The 25923-nt window shown below is 36.8% G+C and overlaps 1 protein-coding gene across 4 annotated transcripts in view; it reads right to left on the reverse strand.

Annotated features, from left to right (window-relative positions):
* NBN (nibrin) overlaps positions 1–25923 on the reverse strand; it is a 62080-nt gene that overhangs the window by 20976 nt on the left and 15181 nt on the right. For 2 of the 4 annotated variants that reach the window (XM_053664710.1, XM_053664711.1), the window contains exons 6-13: positions 23815–23932; positions 23049–23239; positions 21057–21154; positions 11827–11953; positions 10316–10591; positions 8245–8674; positions 3228–3299; positions 1670–1825 (exon numbers count right to left, since the gene is read on the reverse strand). In XM_053664710.1, coding sequence (XP_053520685.1) covers positions 1670–1825; positions 3228–3299; positions 8245–8674; positions 10316–10591; positions 11827–11953; positions 21057–21154; positions 23049–23239; positions 23815–23932 — 1468 coding nt within the window. The remainder of the gene's footprint in view (positions 1–1669; positions 1826–3227; positions 3300–8244; positions 8675–10315; positions 10592–11826; positions 11954–21056; positions 21155–23048; positions 23240–23814; positions 23933–25923) is intronic. The other 2 variants (XM_053664712.1, XM_053664713.1) reach the window with 2 other exon arrangements.

Below are 25923 nucleotides of genomic sequence, written 5' to 3' on the forward strand. Positions count from 1 at the left end.
AGTACAAATATAGCCATGTCATTGATTTGGGTGTATTAAAAAAATTCAAATTCTTTCACTATAGGTAATTAACCTTTTCCTACAAATTTTGGGTTGAATTTTTTCCTCTCAAAAAAATTCCTTCTCATGATATTAACATTTTTAAGCATTTTAGGTTTTTCCAAACTACTTTACAGCAGTGTACTGCTTTATATCTCTTCACCACTCCTGTGCCAACAGTGAATATTTTTGTTTTACCTTTAGTAACTTAGTAAAAAAAACAAAGGTACGCATTTTGGATTTTGATTTAACAATGAGATTTTGTAATAGGATACTGAACATGAAGTAATAAGCATGAGATAAGAATGCTCCTGTGCTCTTCATGAGCCAGGGCTGAGGGTGGGGAAGGGGAAGTGAGTCATGTGATGGAGATACTTCCATCTTCTACTCTAAGTAGAAGAGACTCTTCCTCTTAAATGGAGTTTAGAACCTTGTTTAGAGCCTGCCATAGTAGGCAGAAAACTAATTTAACTGAGAAATATTAATAGTAGCTAACATTAAGAGAGAAAAAGCTCCCACACCTCACAGCTGTAACAAGAATCATACAGATTGCATTCTAGAGAAAAGTTGTGCCCACAGAAACTGCTTTTAAAAATATTACTACTGTATTCTCACCAAATGCATAAGCAAAAGCTAACAGTCAGTAGTAGGTTTATATAGAAGAAACTTTCCCAGAATAGACAACAAAAGAATATAGACTAAATCAGACATATTCTTTTAAGAACAGTGATAAAATAATAACCTTATCAGTTCCTAAAGAGCAGGGACTCTGGTCAGATGGTAGTATTCAGTGTACAAATTCATATTTTATTTTATAGTATACATTAGTAATAAAATGCCTAGTTTTCTTATTGAATGTGCTCTATTATTTTAACAAATCTGTTATCTTTTTTTAAAAAAAGATTTTATTTTTTTAAAGAGAGGGGAAGGGAGGGCAGGAGGGACAGAAATATCAATGTGTAGTTGCCCCTCACATGGCCCCAACTGGGGACCTGGCCCACAACCCAGGCATGTGCCCTGACTCAGAATCGAACCCTTGACCCTTTGCTTCGCAGGCCCAAGCTCAATCCACTGAGCTACACAAGCCAGGGCAACAAATCTGTTATCTTTATAAAGTCCTGAGTTAAAGTACCTCTTCAGATAGTCTCGGATTAGTATTAGAAGTCAGAGGACCCTATCAATATGCTGATTACAGTGGGAAAACCAGGTAAACGCACACTTTAAAGAATTCGGTCTTTCTTTTTTTTTTTTAAGATTTTATTCATTTATTTTTTAGAGGGGAAGGAGAGAGGGAGAGAAATATCAATGTATGGTTGCCTGTCATGTGTCCCCCGCTGGGAACTGGCCTGCAACCCAGGCATATGCCCTGACTGGGAATCAAACTGTGGTCATCTGGTTCACAGGCCCGTGAGCAATCTACTGAGCTACACCAGCTACGGCAAGAATTCAGTCTTAATGAAGTTTATTTCATTCCAGGTGTTCCATATAGTAACTGTTAGTTCATGTTTTAACTGTTTTAAGCAGAAGAAACAGCATCAGTTTTCAACATGAATTGCTTTTATTACTGGTTAGCATCAGTGGTATTTTGAACACTGACTTCTTGTGATATTTTAATTAAAGAAATACATACCTTTCTGAATTTTTTGAAATTCTTTAGTTGACCACAATCATCATTTACACTGGGTACATTTCTGGAGGCAGAGTTACTAACCACCAGTGATCTAAATTCAGTCAGTAACATCTTCTCTCGAGGCATCTCATCCTCATACTGAAGCCTGTCATTGTTCTTAATGGGGGTAAGATGGATGGATAAGAAGAAATAAGAAGAAAAAGTAAAATTACTTATTTAAAAGTCTACAGAAACACAGGCAAAATATCTGAAAAAAAAGTTAAAAAGGTTTATTTTGGGCATCAGGACTTTGTATTTGGAATCAAATCATATCTATTTCAAAACCAGAAAAAATGTTTATTCAAGTACTTGAGAACTTTAGAAACATTTATAATATACTAATCTATGACAGGCTAAAACCATATTAAATTATTTTTAAATTAGTACCTACTTTATTCAATAAACAATTTATCTTCTTGTATATATTTTCTTGGCAAGAAATCTCAGAACTGTCTGCTTCTCATTAAAACTACTTCAGCCCTGGCTGGGTGACTCAGTTGGTTAGAGCATTATCACATACACCAAAAGGTTGCAAGTTTGACTCCCCATCAGAGCACATACCCAGACTGTAGGTTAGTACCCTGATGGGAGCACATACAGAAGGTAACCTGATTGGTGTTTCTCTTTCTCATTGATATTCCCCCTCTCCCTCTTCCTCTCTCTTTAAAAACCAATAACCATATCCCTGGGCAAGGATAAAAAAGTACTCCAAGATTATTATACAACTCATTCCACACATTCTTATATTTAAACTTTCTTGGACTTTCAATAATTTGTATTTTTAAATTATTTTTGACACCTCAGAAAAATCAGTAATTAATTCTGGACACACTATTTTTTTTTTTTTTTTTACTGAAAGCCATGTTTCATTCTGTACCATTATTAAATCACCCTGAAGATTACTTCCTGTAGCAGATTGAGATTCTTTACATCATTTGTTATTAACTAATGGTTGCGCATCAACATTATTATAACTGCTCAGGCTGACAACCTTAGTTTTTCAAGTTGCTTTATGTATTTCCAGAGGGATGTTGCTAATGGGACTAAGATAAAGACAGGGAAAGAAGAAAAAAGAAGTCAAAAGAAAAGGTTCATCAGATAGTGACAGAATGTAATGAGAAACTCTTAACAGAATTACAATGGCCTCATGCTTTTGTACTGTTTTAGAGTTTAGAAAATTTTCACATCCATTACTCTACTTGATAGAAACAAAAACCTTGTTGGATAAGTGTCAACTTTATTTTATAAACAAAAGACTTGAGGCTCATCATGTGAAAATAACTTGTTCGAGGTCACTTATATATGGAATAGTGGGCAGGGAATTATACCTGGCCTTTTCTCTATATTCTTTTTAGTCTGTCATGGTTATAATATGACCTATCCAATTCCCAAGAAAGCAAAATTATGAGACCAAAATATAGAAAGAGAAATAATCCTCAGTAAGAACACTGATAGAAACTGAGAAGATGATGGTTTATAACTTAAACCTTTATAAAAATTAAATTTAAAATTTCCTCACCAATGAGTCTTCTTTAGTTGACCACAGTAATTCTTTCTCAATCTCGTGTTTCTTCCCAATTTCCTTTTTTGGCTAAAGAAAAAATATTGTTCAAAGGAATTATAAAATGGCAACTTTCGGAAAACCTCACAGATATTTGTGCTCTTGGAGAGTAATTTGACTTTCAAGTGTCTTTCCTACAGGGCTTCCAGTCAAGATGGAGGTGTAGACTGAATACACTTCGCCTCCTCACAAAACTATAGAAAAAAAACTTTAATAAATTGCACAGAAAAGGGCAGAAACACAAATGTACTTTGCGCTTGCTTAGGGACTGAAGTGTATTAATGTCTATCAATAGTGAGATTAAGATTTATATTCCAAGCCTACTATGCGCCCTTTTACTGAGTATTATCACACGCATCTCCCATTGGAAGCTGTTTCCGTAAGGAGAACAAATTACTTCCCCACACCTTCTCTCCCCATCCTGCCTCGCTCCTTCAAAATTCCCTTAAACAAGTTTGTATTTCCTATCTCAGAGAATCATACTATACCCTACCCAGACTCTAGGACTTGTCCCAGCAGGGTAGACCTGTGTTTTGTACCGTTATCAAAACCTAGCTATGTGACCACAGCAAATTACTTAACAACTCCTAGTGTCTGTCAGTTTCCTAATCTCTTCAACCCATACAGTATGCTTCATTGCAGGACTGCTGTAAACAAATGATGGTGTCCAGTGAGTGGTAGCTATTGCACTGGGCTTTGGAAGATGCTATAGTTATTAGACAGAAAAAAAGTTTAATTTAGAATTGGAGGTGGAATGAGGTTAAGGAGAGATGTTGTATAGACAGTAGGTGCTATTACGAAGAGGAATAATGTTTACAAGGATGCCAAGTCATGTTTGTATTTTAAGGAGGCTGGAAGACTGAAAGTAAGGCCCAGACTCAGGCACATCTACCACTTATAGCAGGATAAACTGTTAGGAGGAGTATCTGGCCAATAGCTTTCTAGTTCAGCTTACAGAAATTCAAACACACGTGATAGAATCTCTGTTTAAATCCCCAAATAGGAAAATGGCAGTTCTTCCATCAACATACTTTAGAAATTGCCTTTCTGAAATGTAACTAAAGAATCCAAGGTCAATGAGAAGTATAACATTTTTTGCCTTCTTAAAACTGCAGTTTTTTAAATGAAAAAATTAATATACAATGTTCCTGATAACCATGTCTATAGCTAGAAACATTAGGTGCAATTCCTTTAATCGATGAGCACTCACAAGTACTTTCAGACATTTTAAATTATTAATAACAAAGTGAAAGAATTCAAAATGACTTCACATTGCCTGAATAAGGTTGATGAATTGTACCCATGTCAACTCCCTGACACAGTCTAGCTATGCAAGATGTTACAGTTAAATGGGGTGAAAAGTATATGGAATCTCTATATATAGTCCCTTGCAACAACATATGTATAAACAATTACCTCAAAATAAAATTTTTAAAAATTACAAAAGTATTTTTACTTTCAGCATAAGGTAGCAAAATTTTCACTAAAAAATTACAGTGCTACAATACAGTATTTTAACTTTTAGACTATCCAAACATGTGGCTCAAATTGCTATTCACTCTCCAAAACTCTACACAACCTATTTATTTTGTACTGTATTTTTATTCAGAATGTCATGAATTCTGAAACCCAATAAAATAAAGACAAAGGAAATTATGCTACAGAATCACAAAGCAAATAAAATAATATTCCCTGATAACATTACATAGCATGTAAACCTCGGCATTTAAAATGGAAGATCTTTTCAGGCCCACAAAAGCCTTTTCTAAGGGGTCCCATATCAGTGTGGTATGGTGTGCACTTCTTGTCTCTCCAAGTCTGGGCTCTAATGCTCATTTCCTTAGTGACATGAGTCCTGGGAGAATGTGCAAAGCAGATATTTAGGAAGATTAACCAGCAGCCATACAGGATAGACCAAAGAATTCTGTGACTAAAACCAGGACCATTTCTAGACAGAGCTGTGGCCACTGTGAGCAGTGGACCAATCTGGGAGAGAACTGAAAGAAAAGAAAAAAAAAGGCTATTAAAAAAAAATGACACGCAGTAGGACAAGATGATGAAATAAAGAAAATAAAAACATATCAGAGAAAATCAAAATAAATACAGGAGGAGAGAGTACCATCAGGCAAACACATTTTCTAATGTATGGCCACATTAATGTAACTGGGGCCTAACTTTCTAAAGACCAAACACTTATTGACATTGAGCATCTTTTCATATGTCTACTGGCCATCAGTATGTCCTCTGTGGAGAACTGTCTATTCAGGTCCTTTGCCCATTTTTTAATTGGATTGCATGTTTTTTTGGTGTTGAGTTTTATAAATTCTTTATAAATTTTGGACATTAAACTCTTATCAGATGTATCTGTGAATACGTCCTCCCATTCAGTGGATTGTCTTTTTATTTTGTTGTTGGTTTCCTTTGCCATGCAAAACCTTTTTAGTTTGATGTAGTCCCATTCATTTATTTTTTCTTTTGTTTCCCTTGCCAGAGGAGACATGTCACAAAAAATATTGCTATGAGCAACATCACTAAGAAAAATGTAAATTAAAACCACAATGAGATACCAACTCGTCCTGGTCAGAATGGCTGTCATCAATAAATCAACAAATCATTGCTGGTGAGGATGTGGAGAAAGGAGAACCCTTTTGTGCTGTTTGTGGGAATGTAGACTAGTGCAGTGGAAAGCAATATGGAGATATTTCAAAAAATTAAAAATGGAACTGCCTTATGACTCTGTGATTCCACCTCTGGGAATTTATCCAAAGAAACCCTCAACATTAACTCAAAAAAATATAAGCACCCTTATGTTCACTGCAGCATTATTTACAGTAACCAAGACATGACATGGAAGCAGACCAAGTGTCAGCAGACGAGTGAATAAAACAACTATGGGACATTTATACAATGGAATACTACTCAGCTGTAAAAAAGAAGAAAATTTACCCTTTGTAACAGCATGAATGGATCTGGAGAACATTATGCTAAGTGAAATAAACCAGTTAGAGAAAGACAAACACCACATGATATCACTCATATGTGGACCTAATGAACAAACTGAACTAACAAGCAAAATAGAGACAGATGCATAGAGAGCAGGCTTATAGCTTGGTTGGAGGGGCCAGTTAGGAGGTAGAGAGACTGAGTAAAGAGGCAAGAGGAATCATGGACATGGACAACAGTGTGGGCACAGGGACAACAGTGGAGGGGATATAAAGGGGGATAAATGTTAACGAAAAAATATTAAAAAAAATAAGGACTGAAGATTTACATTAAGAGGCCTGGACACAGGTTTTGGAACAGGCTAGAGCTAGGCTAGAGCTAACATGACAATGTAAATTCACAACTGATGTAGAATAAACATATCTTTATGGAGACATAATTTTATTAAACTTGGTTAGGTAATCATTCCTTGGATTTTACGACACACCACATTAAGCTAACTTACCTAGCTCTCCACTGTAGTGGCATTTGCTACACAACTGACCTACAGGATATTTAAACCACTTGGTTTGATTAATTTCGTCATAAACTGACAAGTAATCTTCAATCTTTGATAATAAAAGAGCCCTCTGTCTCTGAAGTTCTCAATCCAACTATAGGGTATCTTAGTATCCATTCTCTTTCTTCCTTATAATGATGAGTTGATTAGGGACAGCAATGTGCCAAGCTTAAAGCATTTCCTAGATGGGGAGTGGTGCAGATCATGACTAAAATCCAGCCAATAAACCAAATTATCAAGTAGAGTCTGAGGAAGCTCCTTAGAAAGTGGGGAGAAAGAAGTGGAAAGGCCTTCACCTTATCCTCTCTGCACCATGCTTCCTCTGTGGAAAATCAGTGTGACACTGGAGGTTCCATCTTGCAGAGAAAGAAGGCAGACTGCCAGCAAATTAAAGGCATGAGACTGCCAAGCAGCTTTCCTTACCTACTCTGGGCTTCTTTTATAGGAAAAAATTAACTATCTTATTTAAGCCACCGATTTTAGAATTTTAAAGATCACAAAGGAATTCTAATTAATACAATAAGGGAACTTTTTCTGGGAAGAAAACTGGGTGTACTGAGTTATAGGAGGGGATGACCACACATGACCATTAATGAGAGCGGAGGCCAGATATTACATTTTTATTTCATAAAATCTGTGCTCTTACCAGGTAGTAGGCTACTTACTGATGTATAAAATAGGAAGTAATATAAAGAGCTTCTTAGACCTAAGTGGGCAAAACAATTATCAACATACAAGAAAATAAGATAGGACATTAAAGGTCAAAAATGAAAAAACTTCCTGCTGATGTTATACATGATTTTTCCTAAAGATTTATTTAGTAGATACTTAGTTTCACTAACTTTCTTCATTTTTCTGCCTTTATTTCCTCTGTTAAGGCATCACCTATAGTTTCACTAACTTTCTTCATTTTTCTGCCTTTATTTCCTCTGTTAAGGCATCACCTATACTTACATTCATGGACAAATGTGTGATACTATAGTGCAGCCTGGAAATCTACTAAACAATCATGAATAACAGTTTTTATTTCCTGTCATTTATTATATAATGTCAAAGAATCATTTTATTTTTGACATTTACCTTATCAACCCACAAATTCTTACGCTTAATACTCGGTGTTAAAGAATAATTTTATTCCAAGGAAACAACAGATACTCATACTGTCATACAAATATCTAAATACTTTTTAACCTTCTAAGTTTCTCTTTGCAATACTTTTCATCAAAAAATGTTACTTACAGCCCTGGCTGGTATGGCTCAGTGGACTGAGTGCTGGCTTGCGATCTGAAAGGTCACAAGTTCCATTCCAGAGTCAGGGCACATGCCTGGGTTGCGGGGCAGGTCCTCAGTGTGGGGTGTGCAAGGTATAACTGATAGATTTCTCTCTCACACATCGATGTTTCTCTCCCTCTCTTTCTACCTTCCTTCCCCTCTATAAATAAATAAATGAAATCTTTAAAAAATGTTACTTACAGATATTTTGTTACTTTCTGGTATTGTTTCATCCTTAAAAGGGCCATTTGTTTCTATGTCCAATCTTGGCATTTTTCTAATTTTGACATCTTCCTTTTGTTTTTGAGTTTTCACTTCAATTTCTAACTCTAATTTTGTGTTCTTAAATACCTCTTCAAATACTTCATTTTCTACGGCTACATCATCAATTTTCCTTTTTTCTGATCCTCGTTTTTCTGTAGAAAGAGATTTATTGGCAGAATTTTTCACAGTGGATTTTGAATCCACATCTGTAAATAAGTTATCTGTTTTTTCCCCCACTGGCTCATTCTGATATAGATGCTGCTCCTCATTTCTCCACGTAGCAGGTTGTGTTTGTTCTAGAAGAGTACAAGACATTTCCATTTTTGCTGATTTAGATGGCATTTCTTTATTTTCTTCATCCCTTTCCCTTAAATATAAAAAAGAAGAGGAAAAAACAAACACAGACAATGAACACAGATAAGTAATTTAAGACTTTGGCAATATTCACCCCTCCTACATTTAATTCACCATGTTTTGGTTTTATTAATTAATAGTATCACTGGAAATTTAAAAAGGCATCTGAATACAGTACATAATTCATATACACTCTATTATTTTGAGAGGACTGACTGACCAGCTGTACTGCTAAAACAATATGGAGATATTTATCTTTGCTGAAGTAGCAATAGTTGACAAATCACTATGGAGAAAAATATAAAAAGACAAAGGACTTACTGCCAGGAAACAATAGCTTACTCTACAATGTAAGGAACTTATGGGCAAGAATAAAACCTGATGCATTAATGAGTTGGATTCAAGAGAGTAAATCAGAGGGGCTAATCCAAAATAAACTATAGGCTATACACAGCAAGTAATATGTGACTACAGAAAGTGACTAAGCATTTTCTAGACAACACTGTATTGTTCATTCCATAAATAATAAACACCATTCATTTAAACTGTACTAAGGCCCACAAAGGAAACAAAAGCTCAGGTCTCTATTCTCCAGGAGTTTATTGGGTTCACATTGAACTGGAAGTCAGGTGACATTTTAATAATTCTAAGCTAAGTCAGGTACTGGACAGACTGATCAAGGGGTTTTTGTAGTAAGTGAGGTAGTCAGAGTTTAAACCAGAGAGGTAGTAACACAAACAGATGGAAAGGGAGGAATTTATAAGACACTCAAAATAAGAATCAAACTACTGACTTTACTGGGGCGCAGAGAAGAAAGAGTAAAAGATTCTGACAAAGTGAACTCCTAACAAAAAAGAATTACTTGTTCAGTCACAGGAAAGAAAAGGTTTCAGAACTATCATTTGGAAAAGAGCAGGAAATTCCTATGGAAAAGTAAAGCTTAAAGGATGAGTTAGGGCCAAAGGTATTTTCCATCTGTAATAATGTCATGAAACCTTGCAGGTAGATTATACGGACAAAAAGGAGTGGTAGGAGGAGAGAAGCCTCAGAAAAAGAGCAAAGGGCCAGTAAGAAACGGAAAGAGCTGCGACAGACTATTGCCACACAAATGAGGAGAATGGCTCAGGAGCTGAATGCCACCAACAGGCCACTCACATTGGCGATGTGTCAGTGGTTACTTTCTAGGGTGTCACGTCAAGATGAAATACTGATGGTTTAGAAATATCTCATATAGAAATGGGAGTACTAACTGACCATCTCCTTTTCTAAGAATTTTAACAGTGTTTGTAACAGACAAAAGGCAGTAGCAATAGGAAGAAACTGAGCCAAGGGAGGGTTTTAAGAGATGAGATAGAGCTCTTGAATGTACAAAAGGACCCAGACAACATTAAGAGTTCTAGAAATTGAGAAACATTGATGGAGCAGCTCCTACCTCATGAAAGTGATAAGAGGTTGAAACAGGCAAGATGAAAGACAAGTGCAGCCAAGGAAATAACATATAAGCTAAGGCAGAGAAGGAAAAAAATGAGAGTCCATCCAGTGACCATAGTGAGGGAGCAAGGTAAAAGGCCACAGCTTTCCACAGACTAAACACCATTCTACAATTACATAAACATTAGTTTCTCAGAGCCATGAAGGTGCTGTGAAGATGTACCTTTTTTTGGTGAATGGCTGGAAGTAGTTTTGGATGGAGTTGGTCTGCAGCTGCCAGGAAGCTCGATCTCTACTTCTATTTACACCTGGGATCTTTACTGGTGAAAGCTGATAGTTTGGAATTTTCATCCTCACTAGAGTATCTGACACTATAGTATTATGATCAGGGCTTATTTTGGGGGATTCCTTTACAGTGGATGTTCCTTGTGAAGGCATTCTGAATTTTTGTTCCATTCTGGAGATTTTGATTTCTTTTGGTCTTTCACTCAAATCCATACTGTAGCAAAAGAAAAGAATACAAGTCAACCAAGTCTATAGCAATCCTTACCCAAAGTCCTTTCAGTAGTATAAATGTAATGTAGTTTTAGAACCTAATTATACTTAGACGGTAATTCAGCAATGTGTTTTACTCTCCCAAGGAAGTAGCTGATATGTCATTGACACTCGCTGAGTATTTTTCTTCACCCCTACAGCACGTACTTACTGCCAGACAGACTCTGCCAGGAAACATTGCCCAGCACACATGGAATATCAACCTCATGTCCTATTATAAATTAAAGGAGGTGAGAATCCTACGTAAATTTTGTTTGGTTTAAGATTTATAAATTATTTCCATGCAAAAAATTAATTAAAAATGGGAAGTCACAAAAAGAACAATGTCCAATATCATATAACAGGCTATTCAGATCACTTTAGATGAACTGATGTCATTATATTCCAGCAAGAAAGTAGTCTGTACAACAGAACTCAATTCTAGACTGCCAGAAAAATATTTTAAGCACGTGTACAATCACCAAGTTCTGCAATGGATGATTGAATATATAGGGTCTTTGCTACTTCTATTTCACAGAAAAACAAGTAAAGCTGTTGTTCAAGGGACGTTCAAAACATCAGAAAGTTTTTCTTTAAAAAGTTATATCTGGTCTCAATATAAAACATGGTATAGGAAAACTGAAATGTGGTAATATATAGTGATATCCCAAGTATCTTTCAATATGAACAGTTCATTATAGATTATTTAAAATAAAATACACTGTGTTAATTATTCAGATTAGCCAGATAGGCACACATAATGTATCTCCTAAATTATAAGTAACGTTCAAATACAGGCATCATATAATACAAACAAATTCATTTGAAACTCATTTCATTAGTCACAAATAAAGCATATAATTCTTAACAGTCTTGTGTGTACATTTGCAAGTAACAAAAAAAACCTTTATCATAACATAGGCTGGCAAGTGATGGCTTGCCACATGTTCTATACATTAAGTGTTTTGGAGCAGAGCCACTCTCACTCATTCACATGTGGTTGTGGCTGCTCCCGTGGTACAATCGCAGAGTTCAGCAACTGTGACAGAGCCAAAACTATTTAGTTTGGTCCTTTATAAAAAGTTTGCTGATCTCTGTCCTAAAACATTATTTTCTCTGGTACCTCTCTCTCTCATTTCCCAAGACACTGACTTAATTTGACAGAATTATAATGATAGTTTCTTAACAGTAAAACTTCACCATGTAGCTCCTTGTTCCGACTCTGTGTTGGCTACATATGTCATAGTGTTCACTGGGGCAGTTGGCATGAACTTCTCTTTGACTGACAAGCCTTGGAAAAGGTCTGGCCCTGGAGTCATCCTGGATCCTGTAAATTACACAAGTGAGAGAACAAACTGCTGGACACAAGGACACTTGGTCACTCACCATTGTTACACTGTGTCATGCTGAGGGAACTAACCAGGTAAGATAGCACATGACTGTCTCCATTCAGTGGCACCAACAAATACTTAACAAAATGGCCTATCAGCAGCCTGATGGCATCTACAATGAGCTTATCTAAACTAAATCATTTTAGGCCTGCCTTGTGTGGCTCAGTGGATTGAGCATGGGCCTGTGACCAAAGGATCGGTATTTACAACACCAGCCAGGGCTATAAACCCAACTTTTAAGATTAGCTTGGACATAAAGTATCTCTGGGACCTGACCCACAAGAGGCAAACATACATTGATACTCTCTTCCTCTCTCCTTCCCTACCCCCTCTAAAAATAAATAAATAAAAAAATCTTAAAAAAAAAAAAAGACAGATTGAATGATATCTAGGTCCCTTGTGGCCATAAATACATATCTAAACGAGGATGATGATTTTTTCAAGATGGCGACGTAGTAGGACGGAGCAGATTCCAGTTCCTTGTACACAAGGAAGAGAAACCTATGGGCGGAGGAGAAGCAAGCTAGCCAGCATTTGCCCAGCATATATGAAAATAAGGGAACAGAAATCTCGATGGTCATGGAGGAACCAGACAAGACACAAACAACTTGAAAATACGAAAAGATGAGAGCTGGACCCATAGAAGAAGCCTCCGAAAAGTAGAGTCAGAGAGACAAATTGCACTTTGCTGTAGGAGAGAAGCCACAAGTTGCTGCATATATGAGTAGGTGGAAGCAGAGAATGACAGGATAACCGAAAGAGAATGCACCACTGAATTTCACAGGCATTCCATCACAGAAGTTCACACCATAAACCCAGGGAGTCAAAACAGGTCAATCTAAAAAGCTGAGGCTAAAAAGAAGAGTCTCACAAACAATGGGAAGACAAAGAAAAAATCCCAAAATGAAAGGAAAGGAGGAACCCTCAGAATGTTAGATGAAATAGAGACAAGACAACTATCAGATATTGAATTCAAAGCACTGGTTATTACGAAGTTCAAAGAGCTCACAAGGACCTACCAGAAACTACAGGGGAGCTACAATGATCTCACTGCAAACTATATCCACATGAAAAAGGAAATGGAAACTATTAGTAAGGGCCCAGAGGAAATGAAGAATACAATTTCCAAATTGAAGAACACAGTAGAAAGTATTAAAAATAGAGTTGATAAGACAGAAGATGGGATTAGGGAGTTGGAGGACAAAGTAGAAAGTATCTCGCAGAAAGAACAGGAAAGGGAAAAGAGGCTCAGAAAGAATGAAGAGGGGTTAAGAGAAATGCAAGACAAGATGAAACGTAATAATATCCAAATAATAGGAATACCAGAAGGAAAAGAAGAAGAACAAGGGATAGAAAACATATTTGAAAGAGTAATGAGAGAAAATTTCCCTAATTTCATGAGAGAAAAAGTCACACAAATCCAGGAATCACAGAGAGTCCCAATCAAGAGGAACCCAGAAAGGCCCACTTCAAGACACATCATCATCAAAATGGCAAAATTCCAAGACAAAGAGAGAATCTTAAAGGCAGCAAGGGAGAAAAAAGAAGTAACATACTAGGGAGTCCCAATAAGGTTAGCTACTGACTTCTCAATGGAAACATTCCAAGCAAGAAGAGAATGGCAAGAAATATTCCAAGTAATGAGAAACAGAGGCCTACAACCAAGGCCACTTTACTCAGCAAGGCTCTCAATCAAGATAGAAGGCCAAATAAAGAGCTTCCAAGACAAAAGAAGTCGAAAAGAATATGCTTCCAACAAACCAGTTCTACAAGAAATACTAAAAGGACTGCTTTAAGGAAAGGAAGAAAAAGAGGGAGACAGAGAGGAACACAGGTACAAAAATGGCAATGAATAAGTACCCATCAATAATAACCTTAAACGTAAATGGATTAAATGCTTCAATCAAAAGACACAGAATAGTTGCATGGATAAGAAAGCATGACCCATACATATGCTGCCTACAAGAGACCCACCTCAGGACAAAAGACCATCACAGACTAAAAGTGAAAGGCTGGAAACAAATTTTCCAAGCAAATGGACAAGAAAAAAAAAGCTGGGGTAGCAATTCTCATATCATACAAAATAGACTTCAAGAAAAGGGCTATAAAGAGAGACCAAGAAGTTCGCTTCATTATACTCAAGAGAAGAATCCACCAAGAAGACATTAACATTGTAAACATATATGCACCAAACATAGGGGCACCGAAATATATCAAGAAAATCTTAGAGGACTTCAAGAAAGATATTGACAGCAACAACATTATAGTAGGGGATTTTAACACCCCACTATCAAAAATGGACAGATCTTCCAAACAAATTATCAACAAAGATATTGTGGCATTAAACAACACCCTAGATGAAATGGACTTAACTGATATATATATAGAGCCCTTCACCCCAAAGAAGCTAAATACACATTCTTTTCAAATGCACATGCGACATTTTCAAAGATAGACCACATGATAGGACACAAAACGACCCTCAAAAAATTCAAGAAAATTGAAATCATACCAACCATCTTCTCTGACCACAAGGGGCTGAAATTGGAAACCAACCCCAAAGGAAAAACCCCAAAGCACCCAAAATCATGGAGACTGAATGGTATGCTACTAAACAATGAATGGGTCAAGAATGAAATTAGGGAAGAAATCAAAAAGTTTCTGGAGAGAAAAGGAAATGAACTCACAACAACCCAAAACTTAAGGGACACAGCCAAGGCAGTCCTGAGAGGGAAGTTTATACCAATACAGGCCCACCTAAAAAGAAGATAGAAACATTTCAAACAAACAACCTTACCCTATGCCTGCAAGAACTCTAGGAACAACAACAAAAAATAGCCCAGAGCAAGTAGAAGGAAGGAAATAATCAAGATCAGAGCAGAACTAAATGACATAGAGACTTGTAGTAGACTGCTTTGCCTGATTTTAGTAATTTATCTCTACCCCTTGCGGCTAAGGGCGAGAGAGGACCTTTGGAATGCCAGCCGCAGGAGACAAAGCGGGTCTCTGGTAGCAAACGCTGCCTCAATTCCTCTCCCTGCCCCCAGAGCTTGGTCGGAAGTCAATGACGGGTAAGACCCCTCACAGCCGGGGGCAACCTAAGTCAGACTCGATCACCTGGGAGGCCTTCATGGAAGGACTCAGGAGGCTGCAACAAAGAGCAATGGACTCTCGCTCCCCAGCTTTGACAAAGCCGGAGTCCCCATGTACTCTGGGAGAAGCGCTTCCTGGCTCTAATCCCCTTAAGCCTGAATACCTGTTGGGGAGAAGTGCAACTCTTTGCCTTGCTAGAGCATGCCCTGGGGGAAAATCTGGCACCACGAAGACTTGCTGATAAACCTGTGAAATCTGCTCTGCTAAGAGTGCTTTCATTCATATGATAAGGGTCCAAGAGGAAATGAGTATGTCTCCCAAAGTTTCTGCAACTCTCTTCCTGACAGACACTCACTCAGACTGAAATCCTCAGACCTCTTTGTAATGTTATCTACTGTTTGATCCTTGCCGCCCTGTATTCCTGTGTATTACAACCCAATAAAAGGCTATGGAGAAAGGTGCTCAAGGCCTTTTTTTCCTCGGAGAAACTGGTCGCTACTGGCCTCTTTCTCCCCAGAGAAACTGGCCAGAGCCCATGCCTCCATCCCCAAACAGATCCAGCATGTCTCGGCCCTATTTACTCATTCACACGTGTCCGTGGCACCGGGGGGACCTCGGGAAAGAGGTTGCCCCCATAGAGACTAAAAGCACAATTCTAAGGATCAATGAATCCAGGAGTTGGTTCTTTGAAAAGATGAACAAAGTAGACAAGCCTTTAAGTAGGCTCATCAAGAAAAGAAGAAAACAAGTGAGAAAACATAATTGCCAATGATACCTCTCTCTCTCTTCTTTTCTTACTACTCAAAGCAATTTACAGACTCAATGCAATACCTATTAAAGTACCAATGGCATATTTCACAGACATAGAACAAACACTTCAAAAATTGATATGGAACCATAAATGAGCCCGAATAGCAGCTGCTATTTTGAGAAACAACAAAGTAGGAGGAATCACAATACCTGATATCAAATTGTATTACAAGGCCACTGTAATCAAAACAGCATGGTACTGGCATAAAAACAGGCACATAGACCAATGGAACAGAATGGAGAGCCCAGAAATAAACCCAACTCTCTACAGTCACTTAATATTTGACAAAGGGGACAGTAACATAAAATGGACTAAAAATACCCTCTTCAACAAATGGTGTTGGGAGAACTGGACAGTTACGTGCAAAAAAATGAAACTTGAGCACCGACTTACACCATACACCAAAATAAATTCAAGGTAGATAAAAGACTTAAATATAAGCCATGAAACCATTAAAATCCTAGAGGAAAACATTGGCAAGAAAATCTCAGATATTTCACACAGCAAGTTTTTTACTGATATGTCCCCTAGAGCAAGGGAGATAAAGGAAAGAATAAACAAATGGGATCTCATCAAAATAAAAATCTTCTGCATAACTAAAGAAAATAGTATTAAAATAAAAAGACAACCAACTGTATGGGAAAACATATTTGCCAATGATACCTCGGACAAGGGTTTAATCTCCGAAATATACAACGAACTTACACAAATCCACTCTAAGAAGACAAATAACCCAATTAAAAAATGGGAAAAGGACTTGAACAGACACTTCTCCAAGGAGGACATACAGAGGATCCAGAGACACATGAAGAGATGCTCAATATCGTAGCCATCAGGGAGATGCAAATTAAAACCACAATGAGATACCACCTTACACTAGTCAGAATGGCTATCATAAACAAAGCAACAAACAACAAATGTTGGAGAGGTTGTGGGGAAAAGGGGTCCGTAGTTCACTGTTGGTGGGAATGCAGACTGGTACAACCATTATGGAAAACAGTATGGAATTTTCTAAAAAAACTAAAAATGGACCTGCCTTATGACCTAGCAATTTCAGTGTTGGGACTATATCCTAAGAATCCTAAAATACCAATCCAAAAGAACCTATGCACCCCAATGTTCATAGCAGCACAATTTACAATAGCCAAGAGCTGGAAGCAACCTAGGTGCCCATCAGTAAATGAATGGATCAAAAAATTATGGTACATATACACAATGGAATTCTATATAGCAGAAAGGAGCTCCTACCCTTTGCAACAGTTTGGATGGAACTGGAAAGCATTATGCTGAGTGAAATAAGCCAGGCAGTGAAAGACAAATACAATATGATCTCACTGTTAACAGAAAGCTAAACAACAAAACAAACAAGCAAGCAGAATAAAAACAAAGACACTGAAATCGAGAACAGGGGACAGGAACCGGAGGGGAGAGGGGAGGGAATTTCAGGGGAAAGAAAGGAAGGATTTACAGGAACTAGCATGAAGGACACATGGACAAATACTAAGGGGGGGTGGAAATGGAAGGGAGGTAGGGGGCATGGGGGGTGGGCTGGGAAGGGAGTAAAAGAAAGAATACTGTAGTTGAAAAATAATTTTAAAAATAAATAAATTAATTAAACAAATAAATAAATAAGTAAACGTGGATGATAAAATGTTGTTGCTCCACACTGGCAGAGATAATCTGATGGACGAATAACCTAGTTCAATTGATATTCATATCCCCTACAAACAAGTGATGCGCTTGGTGCTATCAGAGAAAATTAACAAGAGCTTACAATCAATCCAGAAACTGAAAGAGGCATAAAACAGCCAGTTATATTTCAAAGTAGAAAGAAAATCTAACTGGAATGCAAACAAAAGTTACTGGGGTATAGAAAAGAGTAATTAATTCTGACCTGGAGGAGAATTATGGTAGAGAAAACAACTCAGAAAAACTCCATGAAGGAGATGGAGCATCTGTGGAGTGAATCAAATTTGGAACAGCAGTGCTGGCATTCTAGGACCATGATTAGCAAGGTCAAGGAGGATGATGACTGTAAACAATACAGCAAGTATATTCTGTAATGACGTGTTTTTTAAAAGAAGGTGAGGATGAGGAGAAACAAGCTAAAGCTAAACTTTTGAGGGATCAGAAGTCTAGACAGAGAGTTAGGGATTTAGTCTACTGATAATGAGGATTAAAAGTTTTAAAGGGAAGGTGATTGCAGTGGGAGAGTGAAATGTCAACTATTCCAATGAGTACGGAGGCAGGACCCTCTACTGGTAGCACTGAAGGGCCCTCAAGACAGACAGACATACAGGTTTCTCACAGGGCAGCGACTGTGGGCAGGGATGGAAACAGGTCTCTAGAGCAGCAGCTGCAGAGGAAGAACTTCAGATCTTGTGAGAATGAGGGATAACTGAAGCCTGTAGTAGGAGCAGCTCTTCCATTTACATATAAGAAGGCTCCTCTGTAGTTAGTTCTTCCCTAGATATTCTAGCCCAGTGGTTTTTGGCACTTGTATGAGAAACAGGAGCATAAAATCAATCAAAACAAACAAACTGCTACCACTACCACAACAACAAAAAAGATGCCCTGGCCATATCCCGGAATATCTTGAATTATGGAGAATGTGAATTTGCATTAAAAAGTATTTCTGAAAAATTTATGTAGATGACAACTAGTTTTCTAAAAGACAGAGGACAGTTGTCCCAAATAGGGGCTGGGATAGGTGGAGCTATGTAGATAACACCATTCTGTTTGTTTTAACACTTTTTTAAAGATTTTACTTATTTATTTTTAGAGACAGGAGAAGAACAGGAGAAAGAGAGGGAGAGAAGCATCAATGTGTGGTTGCCTCTTGCATACCCCCTACTGGGGAACCTGGCCAGCAACCCAGGCATGTGACCTAGACTTGGAATGGAAGCAGTGACCCTTTGGTTTGCAGGCTGGCACTCAATCCACTAAACCACACCACCAGCCAGGACTGTTTTTAACATGTTTTGTGTTGTTGTCAAAAGCCTGAAATTATTGACAGGGTTTTTTTTTTTTCTATAACAGAACAGAAATCATTGTCAATAAAACAACACCTATAGCATATGCTATTTCTGAGGTAGTACAGCTTCTCTAAAAAGACTCTGGTATCCACACTGCAGCACTTCTAAGAGGCTGAGAAGTTGTCTTTAGCTTTGACTCTAAGGACGTATTCTGGGAATGTTAGTCATAAATTTTGGGGAAATACTCAACATAGCACTATTCCAGCAAGATAAGTGATTTGGACGTACTGAAAACTTCACAAGCATTTAGAACTTTTCAGCTGAAGGTTAGCTACATACGGACAGAAAATTATATCTAGTGTGCTCAATGTGAAGGGCAGAGATATCAGGAGAATAAGCATTCTTATCCATAGTAAAATACTAGCCTATCAAATTTCTTCAGACATCTATCCTTTCAGAATTACTTCCCATCACCCAACACTATTTCTCAAAACTTCACGAAGTATCTGCCATCTGCACTAAAGAGTTAGTTTGAATCAAATGATTTGCTATGTGACCTCTGGCTAATTTCTTAACCTCTTTGTACATCAGTTCCCTAATCTATAAAATGCAGATGATGTCATCTATCTTAAAGAATCATTGTGCAGGCCAAATTTTGATGATGTATGTAAATCGCTTGCTTCAGTGTCTGCAAACTCAAGAGACAGCCATCACTATTACTAAACATTACTAGTAATGACCTATACACCTAAGCAATTCCTGGTCATTAGACTCTAATGCAGGGGTGTCAACTCATTTTCACTAGGGACCATATCAGCTTCATGGTTGCTTTCAAAGGGCCGAATGTAATTTCAACTCCTTAACAGTTAAGGAGTAATTATATTTATACAATCCTAAAATTATTTTGGCCCTTTGAAGGCAACTGCGAGGTTGATGTGGGCCCCGGTAAAAATGAGTTTGACACCCCTGCTCTAATGGCTCACTCCTTCCAAAATCTAGTTTAGCAAATTCCTAACCTGTCTGAGCCAGGTAGCAGATTATAGCCACTCAGGAGGGATACTGTTCAACTCCACAGGTGGCCATTCAGTGCACCACAATGTGAACAATACCCCTGGGTGCACGATGAGGTAGTGCTGTCTTCTTTAGCCAAGTCCAATAATTGCTAACAAGTAACTATAGAAAAATAAATGTATACAGCAATACAGAATGGATGCTCTCATAGGCAGGTAAAGAAGACAGAGTTCCTAGGGAGAAAAAAACATAAAAATATCTAGGGTACAAAAGCAAGCAGAAAAGAATAAATAAATCATCATGATGGCAACATCAGCTTATTTTCAAAAGCAGAGGAATGTATTTTAAATAACAAAGGGGCAAGTGCTGCTGCCTCCCAGTATACCAGCTATGAGAGTCAACACTGAGCTGACTACAGTCTGCATCTCTCATCTCAGTAACAGCAACACCAGCAACCAGTGACTTATACCAAAAACTACAAGCTGTTTCCAAAATATGCCCTGAGTCTGTACTTCTGCTTTTCCACGGCTGCCACCACAGTCTAAGGCCCCTGGCACTCCCACCTGGACCTCCATGAGAGCTTTCCACTCATATCCCCACTCCCATTCTGGATCCTGGAATCCATTCCCCATGCAGATGCCATTGTGATCAGGTCCTTCTCCCTAGCACTCTTCTCCCTAGATCTCCCCCAGTGGCCTTTTCCCGTATGCAGAAGGCCTGAGTCCCCAATGTTACATCCTCAGTGAGACCCTCCTGACCACCACCTACAACAGTCCACTCCAAATCACTACTGTCTCACCGTGTTTTAGCTTCATCTTTGTACTTGGCCCTAAAAGAACTTATCAGAAGTGTCTGTCTGCTTGCCTGTTAACAGTCTGAATCTTGACATTTAGAATATAGAGTTCACAATAACAGGTAACTAGTTTACTTTGTTCACTACTGAATCTTCAGGACTTAGAATAGTGCCCAGTATGCAGCAGACACAAATATTTATTAAATGAGTAAGTGACCGAATGGAAAAGGTGAGTTTTAAAAGATGTTGAAAATGATCACCCCCAGCAAGTATACAATAGTGTGCATACAGCCTATTTATCAATTTACATAATAAATAAAGTTGCTAAAGATTCAGTAAAATAATGCTTTAATTACCTGTATTGGGCTGGCCCCGAGGATTACAGTAATTCTCTGTAGTCATGAAAATAACTGCGAATCCAATTTCTGCTTCAGGAATAGGTCTAAGACCTTGGCTAAAAGAATAAAATGCTTTAAGTATGACAATATATTTCAACTAACAAATTTATTAAGATGATGTCAAGCTGAATCTGTCTCCCCACCCATACTCCCAAGAGGTATAATTTTATGGTATGGAGAGAATTTCAAATATAGGGTGCTGGCTTACTCAATGAGCAATGTTACACTGAGCAAGTCTACCATGTTTTACTAACTCAGTTATTTCATCTATATAAGTCTAGAGTAAAGGATACAGATCCTTCAATTTAAAAATTCTGTAATTTTGTGAATAAAAAGGAAACAATACCCACATGAAGCAATAACGATTTTTTACAAACGAACATATGGTTACTAAAATCCTATGAGATAATTTAGAAGAGAGAAAGAAGAAGCTGGGAGAAGGAGGAGGGAGGGAAGTACAAAAAATATATATAAGCTGAATCTATATGTTATGATTTAAAGTTTAGTGATCATTTTACCATATTTACATGTGTTAAGGAATCTTATGGTGAATCTATCTTCTGTTATTCTATAATGTGGTTAATGACTGAATTTATAAAACAAAAATAATTCAATATAATGCTCTATAGAAACTATACCTCAAATTTTAAGAACTACAAAACTCTTTTTTAATACTCATTATAAAATACTGTAAGTGGCTACAGTAGTTTAAAGGTCTATAACATTTGTTTTTGAATGTATTGACTAGGTTAACTTCGAGTTCAACTGTATGTATGATTATATTATACTGAAAAAGGAGATTTTACAAAGTATTATAAATAAGTGACCACATATACCTACTTATAATTAAGGCAATTTAAAATTGATATTGAATCTATCAATGTTGATATACTACTGTTTTTGAAACACTATCCTACTAATGTTTTTGAAAATATTACCATGTAAATTAGTTATAAAGATTGGCTGTATAAAATAAAATTGAAACATTTTAAATATGTATTTAACAACAATGTTATACAGACATTTTGTCATCTTAGATGGGCAAACAGTGTAAACATATGTGACTACTATCAGCACTCTCTTTCAACACTGCTCTGGAGATCCCAGTAAGCATACAACATAGAGAAAGAAGGAAGAATCAGAAGCATAAGGATTAAAAATAGAATAGAAATGTCATTATTTACAGATATGATTTATACAAAAAAAAAGACTATCAATTAACTACTAGAATTACAAGGGGAGCCCAGCAAGGTGGCGGGATATAAGAACAGTATCTAAATTTCAGCTGAATTCCTATCCATCAACAATGAACAATTAGAAAATATATTTTAAAAAGTAGCATATATTTATATTACACATACCACGTATATAATATCTACCAGAAAATACGTAGTATCTAGGAACACCTAAAAAAGGTATTTAAGATCTCTATAGAGAAATTAGAAAAATTGTTAATGCTCCTCAAATTGATTTGTAGATTTAGTGAAATTCCTAAGCCAATTCCCAACAAGGTTTCTGAGAAAAATGACTCTAAAATGCATCTAGAAAAATAAAGAGCCAAGAATAGCGAGGCAGCTTCTGAAGAAGAGCAGAACAGAAATCTTGTTCTGCTGGATGTGAGGATGTTAACGTGGTGTTGATCAGTGAAGGAGGATAGAGCCAAACTGTGCCCATGCATCGTTGACCTATAGTATAAACAGAATCCATTCCAGGTAGATTAAAAACAAATTTCAAAATAAAATATCAAAATACTAGTAACAAATATAGGTGAATAATACGACCTATGAATAGAAAAAGATTCCTTAAACAAAGTACAAGTACCATACATAATAAAATCTTTGTAATAATTATTGTATTTATTTTTCCATTGTTATGTAGAGTACAACAGAAGTCACCTATAAAACTACCTATTTGCATATTTCTTTTTACTAATAAAGAATAATAAAGTACCTTTGGAGCATATCTATAATTGAATGAATCCATTTTTTCTGAGAGTCAGAAATTAAGGTCTGTGAATTTGTTATTCCTACATCAACAACACAAGTTCCAGGAGCCAAAAAGAAACATTCTTCTTCATTTTCTTCTGTAATCAACTTAGCATCTCCTCCTCCAAAAACAACTGCTGAACTTAATTTTTTATGCTGAAAACGGTAAAAAGAAAAAAGTAATAAAATAGCCACAATTAATTTATTTAGTACAATCTAAAAATTGTAAGAATTTGATTTGACAGTAAAATAAAAAATTGACATGGAATTGGTCCTGCTTCTTGAGAGGACAATCTGAACCTCCATTCTGAGAAAATCCCTGCTTCACAGGTACCTCCACAGCCCCGGAACATCATACTGTCTGGAGAGCCAACTGGCAAAGTTTCCCACCTGTGACAGAAACTCCTGGAAACCCCACTTCAGAACAGGAAAGACATTCAACACCTGTTTACTAAACCAGAAAGTTAGAACTTAAACCAGTCCCTTCCTCTGCCAACTTGCACATTTATATAAACTCACTAGGCCAACTGACAGATGTTAAGGAATATTATAATATCTATGTATATGATTATATAATATAAAGGGCAGGCATTAGTACCTGGCAGTTTTTTATTCTATGTCAAACCTCTACAGAAAATCTCAAAAAAAATGCATTAACAATTATTGAAAACAGTAGTAATCTGTCCTAGTGTGTAATGTTTTCTTTAAGAAAATTTAGCTTAGAACATTACCTGCTTGGCATTTAGAAATATAAATGTTTTCCCTTTGAAGATTTGTTTTCTTTCCTGCCGTTCTGACAGATCAATATTTTTACTTCCAATGGCTGGCTCATCAACAGGTGGGTAAAAACTGTTAAAAAAGAAAAAAATTAAAGTATGCCAAACCAGAAATGCACAAGTGTGAATGCAAAATTCTTATAGAAGAAATAGCATAAGAATTTGCACATGCGGAAATAGGACCACCTTCCATGAACAGTAGTTGTAATTATAAACTACTCTGTATGCATGCCATTACATTGGTAAATGGAGCGTTTCTAGATACTAAAAAGGCTAATTTATATAATACCATTATTTTTAAAAAGTAAGTTTTTATCTGAGACAAAATGACAAAAAGCATCCAAATGCTTTTTCTAGAAATATGATAACACGTGTTACAAAGAACAGAAATGTTCTTTATTACCTGAAAATACATAACCCGATAGTAGACAATCATAATAAGATACAATTGTGTATATACATGACTCAAGTTAAATGAATTACAAAAGGTTGAAATACCATCCATTAAGATCAAATTCTATCAGCATCTTGTGTTTGCTTGGGAACCAATACGTATTAATAATATTTGTACTCGGATTCTGTGATCTTCTATTATGAGTGTTTTGTTACAGATCTCTTTGGAGAAACTCAGGAAATTAAGACTTATAGTATTTTGTCAGTTTAAATAAAATTTCCAAAGTGAGATTTAAAAATATAATCTTTTAGCCCTGGCTGGTATAGCTCAGTGGACTGAGCACGGGCCTGTGAACCAAAAGATCTCGGTTCGATTCCCTGTCAGGGCACATGCCTGGGTTGCAGGCCAGTTCCCAGCAGGGGCCAGTTCCCAGTAGGGGATGCACCAGAAGCAACTATACATTGATATTTCTCTCCTTCTCTTCCCTTCTAGAGATAAACAAATAAAAAAATAAAATAAATAAAACAGTAAGATCATATTTAAAAATATACACATATATAAATACATACATATATATACATATATATAAATCTTTTAACTCTTTAAGGCTATAAAAACATCTTAATCATCCATGGAAATGAGGGAAAGAAGAAAATAGGGAAAAAAAACAACAGATTTTCAGCCTTTCATCAGTCCGGTTTCAACTTTATATCAGACCTCTTGCTACAGCTATTTATAAGTGACCAACTTTTCAGCTTATCTCTGCCTTCTAGTAAAAATTACTGCGCTGGCTGGTGTAGCTCAGTGGGTTGAGTGTGGGCCTGTGAACCAAAGGATCATGGTTCAATTCCCAGTCAGGGCACATGCCTGGGTTGCAGGCCAGTCCCCAGCAGGGGACACACAAGAGGCAACCATACATAGGTATTTTTCTCCCTCTCTCCTTCCCTTCCCCTCTAAAGATAAATAAATAAAATATTTTTTAAAAATTACTAATGTCTATAGATAGTGGAAGGCTCAATATTGTTGGGCTGTCAGTTGTTTACAACTTGATCTATAAATGCAGTGCCAACCCAATAAAATTACCAGCAAGTTATTTTGTGGATTGATATGGAAACTGTGGATTTTCATATGGAAACTTACTAAAGTTCATATGGAAAGGCTGGACTTCCGCCAAGATGGAGGAGTAGGTGGAAGCACTGCACCTTCTCGCACAACCAAGTTTAAAGTTCATAGGGAAAGGCAAAAGACAGGATAGCCAATAATACTGAAGAACAAAGTTAAGAGTATTAACACTACTTGAGCTCAAGACTCACTATAAAGCTACAGTAATCAAGACAGTGTGATACCGAAAAAACAGACAGATCAATGAAAGAACAGAGAAGTCATATATAGACCCACATAAATATAACTAATCTTTGACAAAGGAGCAAAGGCAGCTCCTGGAGCTGTAGAGATTAGATAGTCTTTCCAACAAATGGTGCTGGAACAACTGGACATCCATGTGCAAAAAAACAAATCTAGACTCAGCCTTTATGACTGTCACAAAAATTAACTCAAAATGGATCACAGACCTAAATATAAAACACAGAAAACTGTAAAACACCTCTAACATGAGAAAACCTGAAAGACTTTAATAATGGAGATAACTTTTTATATATATCAGCAAAGAT

Source organism: Artibeus jamaicensis, unplaced genomic scaffold, assembly GCF_021234435.1.
Source record: "Artibeus jamaicensis isolate MK-2021 breed Jamaican fruit bat unplaced genomic scaffold, CSHL_Jam_final contig_386, whole genome shotgun sequence".
Classification (NCBI taxonomy): Eukaryota; Metazoa; Chordata; class Mammalia; order Chiroptera; family Phyllostomidae; genus Artibeus; species Artibeus jamaicensis.